The sequence below is a fragment of the Gopherus flavomarginatus genome, chromosome 9, assembly GCF_025201925.1.
Source record: "Gopherus flavomarginatus isolate rGopFla2 chromosome 9, rGopFla2.mat.asm, whole genome shotgun sequence".
Taxonomy (NCBI): domain Eukaryota; kingdom Metazoa; phylum Chordata; order Testudines; family Testudinidae; genus Gopherus; species Gopherus flavomarginatus.
This window is the reverse complement of record NC_066625.1, coordinates 73377172-73387328: the sequence shown is the minus strand read 5'-3', so window position 1 is coordinate 73387328 and position 10157 is coordinate 73377172. Positions and strand designations below refer to the sequence as shown.

Genomic DNA, 10157 nt, shown 5'->3' with positions numbered 1-10157 from the left:
TAAACTCAGTACCTTAATATCGGAAGAGGAGTAAGTTTATGGCATGGTGACTTATGGAATTCAGTTATGCTTCTGCTCAGCCCTACAATGTATTTTGGAACTATGCTCTCTGTGTTTCTAGCAACAAGTGATAATGATGGTAGTAGGGACTTAATTCTTGTTTTGCAGGAACATTAATTAATTAATCTTCACAATACCCCAGTGCCAATGAGATGGTGGATATTATCCTCATTTTATACCTGAGACACAAAGGAATGTACTCAGGCCATAGTCAGAGCTAACATTAGTATTAGGAAGCTGGGTGGATCTGTCCCTCACCCTGCCACCTGTCCCTAAACCTTTAGGTCAGGGGCAAGGTCTTCTCTGATGTGTTTGTACCCTACTTATTAGCCTGGAGACTCAGCACTGACTAGGGACTCTAGTGGCTACTACAATAAAATACTAGTACTAACAGTAATTATTTGAGGGAAGCGGCGGTCACAGTGGGGTGAGTTCTGCCTAGCTTTGCCATGCAGGTGGGAGTGGGGCTTCCACTCTAGGGTGACCAGATAGCAAGTGTGAAAAATCAGGAAGGGGGGAAGCAATAGGTGCCTATATAAGAGAAAACACTGAAAACTGGGACCAACCCTATAAAATCAAGACATCTGGTCACCCTATTCACAGCTCCCACAGGCACTGCCTAACTAGGGAGCCAGGTTCTTCCTGCAGCTGGAATTTGTGGGTCCTTGTTCTGCAAGCCCTCAAGACCCCCTCACACACACCCAGCAGGAAGGCAGAAGAGTCCCCAAATCAGTTCTCCTCCTCTCCCCAGATCCACAGCTGTCCCCAGCCACCCACCAGCTGCTAGGGCTCCCCGCCCTTATGGGGGCGTGGCCAGAAGAGGAGGGGCCAAGGCGTGCCCTTCTAACTCAAGGAGGCGCGAACGATGCGGTTCCTCTCTCTGATTGGACGAAGAGCGAGCTGGCCAGGCCAGTGGGCTTTGCGGGATCTGTGCGGCGTTACCATTAGGTGCAGCTGGGGCCCCGCCAGCCAATGGGTGTTGTGGCGCGGACGGTGCTGTGCTCTAATTGGGTCTAGGCTGAGTAGGCGCGGTATGGTGTAGTGGGCCCGCTGCCCAATGGGCGTGTAGCAGCGTGAGGGAACCTTGGCCCGGCGGTTGTTTTCCCCTTTTGCGGAGCGCTTCGGTGCGGCGTCGACGGGCCCGGCTGCTCCCTCCTCCCGGGACGATGGCGCTGCCCTGTAGTTGACGTTTGTTTCTCACCCCTCTCACCTCCTTCTGTTTCTTTTCCTCCGTGTCCTCCCCTCCCCCGCGTCCCGGCTCGGACGAGCGGTCGCCCCCGGACCCCCTGTCCTCTCCGTCTCCCCCCATAGGAACAGGCTGTAAGGGACGCGCGGGCGGCTTGGTGCCGCACCATGAACATCATCATCGGCATCGGCGGGTGAGAGCCGGGGGATGGGGGAGTTCGGGCGTGGGTAGGGAAATCGCTGGGTGGGCGGCCGCCCGGGAGGGAACGCTCGTAGGGAGCCCCCTGGTGACGCCTTCCTCCCGCCTGTGGTCTGCTGCAGCTGCCCCGGTGAGGGTGCGAGGTCCGCGCGCGGGCTGGGGTTGGTGGTGGTGCCCGTGGAGCCCAGCGCCGTCTAACGGTCCCTGTCCTGCCCTAGGGTCACCAATGGAGGCAAGACCACGCTGACCCACAAGCTCATGCAGGCCCTGCCCAACTGCAGCGTGGTGCATCAGGATGACTTCTTCAAGGTGAGTGGCCCGCGGGGGGAGCCTGTAGGTGAGGTGACCCAGGACTCCTGGGCGCCAGGCTCTGCTTCCTGCTCATGGCCAAAGTTGTCTGTCACTGGCGCACCCTATTCTGCTGGCAGGGGGCTGGGTGGGCTGGGGCCAGCTGTGTGGCTGGTGGATAAGCTCCTGGGCAGTGTCCTGATGACTTTCCACTTTCTTGGAGCACTCCACGCTAGTGGGAAGATAAAGGAGTCAACTGCTTTATCGCAGTCTTGTTACTGCTTCTTATCTTGCAACAAACAAACCCTGTGGTGGGTTAAGGCACTCACTGTTAGGATATAGATATTCAGGCTTGTCTGTAAAGGACTATGTTTTAAGAATTTAGGTGTATTATCACTTAGCTAGCTAGCTATAGAGGTATAAAAGAGAGAATCAAAATTACTGTCTGCCGGTGTAAGGGTCTTCTCTAACTGTGACAGTCTGAGGCCTTGTTCTTAGGCTAAGTCTTCGGCTAAGCAGCAAAGGCAGCCATAAGCTGGAAAGTGTATGGTCACATCCTCACATTCAAAACTAGTCACATTGAAATAAGGTGCTATTGGGCTGTTAGGAATACAATCCTGTCCTGATATTCCTATCCCCTCCAGAGAAACGGAGGAGCCTAGAAGATGTAAAAGGAAACTTAGTTTGATAGCATCCTGTCTGGCAAGAACTCACTTATCAATAGCTGGGATGTGAAATCCTCATTTTTGTATTGTTCTGCCACTGTAGTCTTCACTTCCCTATTGTTTGTCTATATAATCTCTGTCTGGTTCTGTGATTGTTTCTGTCTGCTGTATAATTAATTTTGTTGGGTGTAAACCAGTTAAGGTGGTGGGATATAATTAGTTGAATAACCATGTTACAATATGTTAGGATTGGTTAGTTAAATTTCAATAAAATGGTTGGTTAAGGTATAGCCAAGCAGAACTCAAGTTTTATTATATAGGCTGCAGTCAATCAGGAAGTAAGAGGGGAATTGGAATCATGTTTCGCTAAGGGGAGGGAATGGGAACAGGGACATAGGCAAGGCTCTGTGGTGTCAGAGCTGGGAAGGGGGACACTGGAATCATGCTTGCTGGAAGTTCACCCCAATAAACATTGAATTGTTTGCTTCGGACATTGTTGCTCTCTGTTCATGCGAGAAGGACCAGGGAAGTGAGAGGGTGAAGGAATAAGTCCCCTAACACTCACATGCAAGGGGATGTTCTCTAGTGAAGTTCAGATCTTTAATCTTGCTTTAAAATGAATATTGAGCTTTGCAGTAGCCGGTCAGATTAAAGCTGTTTTCTTTATCACTGTTTCAGCCCCAGGACGACATAGAAGTTGAGGATGGATTTAAACAGTATGATGGTAAGGCCCTGCTTATTGAACCATCCATGTAGAAATTGTAACTCTTAACATGATCTCTGTTGTCTCTATGGTGTTCATGTTGCTTTTCTTCTGGTGACTCTTCTGATAGTCATAGCACTTAATTACTTTTCTGGGCTTTTGTCTTAGTTATTAGTGCATTGGATATGGAAGCTATGATGAGTACCATCAATGCTTGGATGAAAAACCCAATTAAGTTTGAACGCTCACATGGCATCAATAACACATTGGATGCCAAAATATTACAGTATTCAGAAGAGAGAGATGAAACAATCCACATTCTTATTGTAGAAGGCTTTCTTCTTTACACTTACAGGTAACTAAAGACTTACAATATGTCAGGTAACTATTAATTCTGACTTGATATGTATTTTGTTTTCTCTTGGGTAAAGTTACAGGAAGTCAAACTGTGATTCTTAAAACTAGAGTTGGGCAAAAACTGATTTTTCTGTTTGCCAGTAATTCTGAAAAATACAAAATTGGTTTGAACTAAATCTAAAAATTGCAAAATAGTTGGCAAATTTTAAAAAATCCATATTGGGTCAAACAAAACATCCTATTTATCCCAGAACATATTGTTTCAGGCATTTTTAAAGGGCTAGATTCATGAAATGGGTCAGGAGGAGGTGGATCCCCCTTATAAACTTTGGTCAAGTGATTAGGGAACTCACCTGGGATGTGGGAGGCAAGGTTCAATTCTCCCCTTTACCTGATGTGGAGAAGGGATTTGAACATTGGTCTCTCACATTGCAGGAGAGTTCTTGACCCTCAGGCTATAGGATATGCTGGTGGCAGGTTTCTCAATCGTTCCCTTTGAAACTGTTCCACTTCCTGTAAATGGTCATTGGAGCAGGGTTTTGAATGTTGGTCTCCCACATCCTTTGTGAATGCCACAGCCATCAAACTATAGGGTAATTCTCACTTTCCCTACCTCAATGACTAATTATTGTCATTATGAATGCCAAATACATTAATCATAACCACTAAGCTAAAGGTATAGAACATGCCTACCTCTTATACAGTGTTTTTCATCAGATCTCTAAAGCGTTTCACCTTCTGTTTCATGTCACAATGCCCATGAGCTAGGGAAGTATTGGTCCTATTTTATAGATGGAACTGAGGCACAGAGAATCTAAATGACTTGCCACTTGGGTCTCTCAAGTCCTAGGCTAGTGCCCTTAACGCTTAACCACCCAGTCTTGCTCTGACCATTTTGTGAATTGCATTTAAGTCCTGGGAGGGAGGATTTTGGCCAAAACTCTGGCATATTATTGTTAAACTTGCAAATAGTTTCAGGTTGACTGAAACTGTGGTTTTTATTAATAAACCACGTGTCTGGAAAAAGTTCACTTAAGCATATAAATTGTAAGTAGAGCTAACTTTTTAAAGCAGCACTTAAAATTATTGGAATTGTCATACCGTTGTCAGACAGCCCATGCAGCTGGGTACCCTGCTGACACTTGCCAATCAGAAATCATGGAAAGGTGTAAAAATCTCCACTAATGCTCTTGCTAATGTTGCACCTTTAGTTCTTTATGCAGATCAAATAGAGTAGCTGTAAAATGTACAAAAACTAGAGAATTTCTTTTTCAGACCATTGATTGAGATATTCCACCATCGGTGCTTTCTTTCCATTCCATACGAAGAATGCAAAAGGAGGAGGAGGTAAGCTTTGATGTTTTTTCTTACATGAAGTAATCAATAAGGTAATCTGGTAATTACTACATTTTATTTATAAAGCTTTATTTCTTCAGGCAGCAGTAGAGGATGCTTGAGAGAGAGTCTTAAATTACTGGATTAGTCATTTAGTTGCACACTCCACGGTATCTGAGAAGTTCCTGCAAGGTTCTAGACATATGCTAGCTGGTATCAAAAGCCAATATATAACTGAAATGGGCCCCAAAGCTCGAAGGATGAAAGATGCAAAAGAACCTGTGAGGTCTGAATTATTTGGGATATGGCTTTCTAGGCAATCTCTTGTCATTGTCTTCATGATTGTGTCTTCAGGATTTAAGAATTGCCTAAATGGGAAGAGTTTTCTTTAATGATATAATTGCCAGTCAGTACTCCGCTGTTTAATAGTAGACAGCTATCTTTTCCCTTCATTGCTTTACAGGAAACTTAAGTTTTTGGGCCTTGTTTACATGTGGGATTTGACCAAATTTCAGCCACTGGTATAGCAGTATTGGTGCAAACTCCTGTAAGAAGGAAAAGTACCCTTTGCACTGGTGGAGCTTACCCCTTCCTGAAAGCAGGTTATGCACCACTGGTGAAGACAGCTGCTTGGCCTATCTCTGCTAGGGATTGGCCGCTTTTGAAGTTCAAAACATGAAAGTTTCTCGCCATAATGTCCAAAAGCTACAGCAATTCTTGATATGAACTAACATCATGTAGGTAAGGACAGTTGATGTAGAGTTCTGAGAATCTTAATCTGTCACTTCTGCAATTTGACATACCTGTCATATTACACTCCATTATTCTGTTTTGTCTTCAATCTTTTTTTTTGCAGCTGATACATAACATATCAAGTTTAACAATTCAGAGAATAAACATCAAGATAACTAGTTTTGATTTGGTGGTGGGCAAAGAGATTGAGTGCACTGTATCTAGACTTCTTACCTTGTAACAAGAAATATTGATGTACTACTGTCTTTATAATCTCTAGTTCAAGGAACTACACGGTACCAGATCCTCCTGGATTGTTTGATGGCCATGTCTGGCCCATGTATGTTAAACACAAGAAAATAATGGAAGATTTCAAAGTTGATGTGGGTAAGTATATTGGATGGTGGAAGCTCAAGACTAGTGTATAGGGAAGTTTGTTTCTACTGTCTGCTGTGGGAGAGGGGGTACAATTTAAATAACTGAATTCAGTGAGTAGATTTGAACCCGTGCTACTTGTGATGTATGTAAGGCAGTTACACTTCTTTGGGATCTGTCTAGTTCCTGGCCTATGTTTATTTAAAAAAAAATCTAGAGATTTGATAGGATTGTAATTCTAAGATGTTATTGGGATGTTTGTCTTCATTCAGAAATGTCTCAATTTTAACACTTTTTAAAAAATTTTTTAAGTTCAGTTGGATGGAACAAAATCAAAGAAAGAGCTGTTTAATGAAGTTTATGAACAGATCCAAAACAAGATTGAGAAACTACTGCTTATGCAGGTAAAACACAAACATCATGGTGAAGCATACCTCACTGCAATGGCAAACTGGCTTAATGTTTCTAAAATGAACAAGAGTGACTTTTTAAATACTACTTTCAGAAACTGTGATTAGTAGTTGTACTCAGCGGAAGAGGGACTACAAACAAAGGAAAGCAAAGCTGTTAATTGTGTACACTATTGTAAATAAGCCTCGTAAGTATGTATAATGTCAAACACTGAAATTTCCTTCATTTTACAGAGATAAACAAGAAGCCGATGGATTCCTATGATCTAAAAGAGAAGCCTGTTAACACTAACTTTTATGCATACCATGACAGTTGAGCTTCAGCTTCTGTTAGGATTTCCTTTTTCAATTTTTAAAATTGGACTTTGTTCAGCTTTCACCTGAAACTCATGGAGTTAAATATGGCCTTGATTAAAGCATTTCCCCTCCATGAAGTCTCTGTAGCTTATTCATGCTTAAAGTTTGAGATAAGCTTCCATATCCCAGATATAGAGAAAAGTAGTTGTCCTTGGAATGGGCCTGTATTTTAAATTTTTATGCATTTATTTAGACTTGACTTCTTGAATATGGTAGCACACTTGCCAGTAGGAAGTACAATGGCACTGCCATTGTCAATAAGTCCATACTCTAACTTACAGCTGCATCCTTTCCACTATTAACACTTCCCAATCAACACTGAAGGAAAAGACAGTACACTTGAGATTCTATTGGTCAGCACTGAGTGTGATAGAGGAATGTAAACTTGAAATTCTCACTGATTAAAAAAAAAAAAGGGGGGGGCTTTGGTAAATTGGAACTGAGTTGTGGGGTTAGGGTAATGGAGTGATTTTTTCCCCTAAACTTAAAAGCATCTGCTATATTGAATTAAAGAATAGGACTGTTGTGAAAAGCAAAAATGGAAAAAATAAGGGGAGTTTGTAATATATATTGTTTGATCCTTATAATACAACCCTCCCCTCCAATTTGCTTACATGGGAATGTATTATAGGAGCAAAGACTAGCAGGATCCTAAAATGTAACTAGTTTGACATCTTTATCAAATTCTAGCATGAGCAGAAGTGACCAAATAGGCTAGCCATGGAAGGAATTAGGTTTAAGCAAAAACCATTTTCAGTGGCACAGGAACACCTAAAGTGAACAGGTAAAACAGACAGAGGGGATTGAAATTAATGACAATCTAAACCTACTACAATTTAGTCTCCCAGTGCAGACTTTTAAAGTAAATACTAATTAACACTTAAAGTTGTTAAGTATTACGTTATGCTTCCTTAGAGTAGTATATAGCCTACAGAAAAGTGTACTTTTTTTCTGTGCTCTGACTCTCAATAAGTCCTATTTTTAAAAGAGTCTTAACTTACGTCAAGACTCAGCTCTTACATCCATAGATGCAAACTGTATCTGCTTCTGGCTGCCACCCTGTAAAAGATGTTGACAACTTAGAGAGAGTCCAGGGGAGGAGAACAAAACAACAAAAAAACCATGGGCATGGTGAAAAAAAGATGACTGGGGGGGGACTTAACATATGCAAATGTGTTAAGTTAAGAGAACTGATCAATTGTTCCCCCTGTCCTTTTAGGTATGACAAGTAGTAATGGGTTTAATCTGCAGCAAGGAAGATCTAGGTTAGATATTAGGAAAAGACTATTGATAAGTTAAGCTCTGGAATGTGTTTCTACACATGTGGAATTCCCTAATTGGAAGGGTTTTGTTTTAAAAACCACAGTTTGGACAACTGTCATGGATGGCATAGGTTTATTTGGTCCTGACACTGCACAGAGGCTTGAACTTGAATACTTCTTGGTGTCCTGTCCATCTCTACTTTTCTATGAAACAGTACAGCCCCACATTCTTCCACTGAGAGTGAGAACAAACTGCTAATATGACAGGAATGCACTCCTTTGGAGATACAAGTTCATCTTCTACACTCTGCACAAGTACAGTGTATTTTCCACAAGTAGTGTCCCTTATTCTGACTGTGCTCTCCCCCCAATATTTAGAGCTTCATTTTCATCTTTTGCACTAGTTCAAGTCAGGTTTAAATGGATTTGCCAAATACTGCTGTAAATGAGATCAGGATTTGGGTTCAAGTTCTTAAATACATACTGCCTAGACTTTCCCCTTGAATCTCTCATGTCAGCAGGAGCTATACTGACAAAGAAACATAAATGACCTCTTCCTGCTCAAGTACAGGGGTATTTGTCTTTATTCTTAATCTGTAACTTGCTGCTTTTGCATGTCTTTGCTTTCAAGGCTTACTTCTCCTACCTTGCTGACTATTACAACATTGTGTTGTGAACAAGTGAAGGAGAAGGTTAGCATACCTCAGTTCTCTTCCTCCAATGTCATCCATTTCATGCCTTTATCACCTCTGATCACACTTCCTAAATCTGAAAGCTGCAGCTCCTGGCTGTCTCATTTCAGACTTCTTCCTATTAGCCTAACCTGACAACTGGAAATGAAGGATGCTCTACTGGTGAGGATGCTAATGTGGGCACCTGGAGCTCCAAATTCAAGTGTCTTCTCCATGACAGATTGTTGCTGGGCAAGTCACCTAATTATTGTTCCTTCCCTCAGAGGACTATTGTGGGGCTCATTCTGGTATAAGCACTATCAATAGAACTCTGTCCTTATCTTCTAGGGTTGCAACTGCTGTCATTCTGGTCTTAGCTCTCCTTCCCTCCTATACAGTTTTTTACCAAGATCTGCCTGTTGGGGCTGTTTTAAGATAACTGATATACAATTGTCTTGCTATCACCATTGCTTAATGCAGCAGTCATCTCATTTGTACTACCTGAAGTATTTTTGGCCTCTTAAACTTTCCCTCCGTGAAACACAGCTGACAAATCTTCTCTCCCCCATTCTCCACTTTACAGGCTGCCTGAACTGCATGAAGTAAAAGATTCTTGTCCTTTTTATGGTCTTTGATCATTTTACCTCCACGTGGGCCTCTGTTCCTTCTTGCTCTATTCTTGTTTGCTTTGGATGTTTATTCATACTACTGCCTACCTCAGTTGTCATCAGATCCCTACTTAACACAGTTTAATCAGCCATCTGTTCAATCTATTCCCCATTCTTCCCTTGTTTTAAATTAAGGATTCTTAAAGAATGTTAGTATTGTGTAAATTTAAAACACTTTGAGGGGCAGGGCCTGAGTTTGACACCACACCCTCAGTTTAAAAGTTGTCTATCCAGGGTAGCTTCTATTAACTACCACCTCAGATTAAGTCCATATTTCACAGTATGGGCCAGAACCCTAGTGGTAGCTGGGAAGAAGGTCAGATGTCACCCTATGGCTTTAGCAGACTTACAGCTGCGCTTGGCTCTGAAGTGATCAATGGCAATTTCAATCTATCAGCACATAATCACCTTCCAGCAGAATACCCATCACTGCTGTCTTTCCTATGGAGTTTGACAGCCTGAAGAGAAATAATTGGTCATATGTGGTTCCCCCAAGGACAGCTATGGGGCAGATCAGTGAGAGGGAGAGTGATTCCTTCCAGCTTAAACCTCCTGTGTTGGGTAGAGAAAAAGCAGTAATAGAGCCCCTGGCATGTATGGGGGTAAGGGGGAATGGAGGAATGCAAGAAGCCCCTGCTTTGTGCAATAAGTTTGACCTATAGACAACAGCATGCATGCCCCAGTTACAAGTACTTAAATTAAGGGAAGGCAACCATTTTAGTAATATACGAACCATGAATGCCATGAGCAACTAATGAGTAAAGGAAGCCTCTCATCCATCAGTACTGCACACATAGCTGAACTTCCCCTTTCCTGTCAGTTTAAGTCTGGCTCTAAACTTGTCTGAACTCCAGTTAGGATGAACAGAAGCAGAGGTCTGTTCTGTTTTT

General features: G+C 42.6%; 1 protein-coding gene and 1 long non-coding RNA gene across 2 annotated transcripts; one reads left to right on the top strand and one right to left on the bottom strand.

The window, feature by feature from the left end:
• Positions 1-1138: 1138 nt before the first annotated feature.
• On the top strand, positions 1139-6739 carry LOC127057693 (nicotinamide riboside kinase 2-like). Its single transcript, XM_050966674.1, has 8 exons — positions 1139-1439; positions 1663-1753; positions 3076-3121; positions 3269-3455; positions 4733-4804; positions 5805-5911; positions 6212-6303; positions 6544-6739. Exons 1-8 carry the CDS (start codon positions 1414-1416, stop codon positions 6547-6549), a joined length of 627 nt encoding a protein of 208 aa, XP_050822631.1. The 5' UTR covers positions 1139-1413; the 3' UTR covers positions 6550-6739.
• On the bottom strand, positions 3405-4724 carry LOC127057706 (uncharacterized). The gene is made up of 2 exons (XR_007776158.1): positions 4559-4724; positions 3405-3603 (listed from the first exon to the last, which is right to left on the bottom strand). It is a non-coding gene; the product is annotated as an uncharacterized LOC127057706 (long non-coding RNA).
• Positions 6740-10157: the final 3418 nt, after the last annotated feature.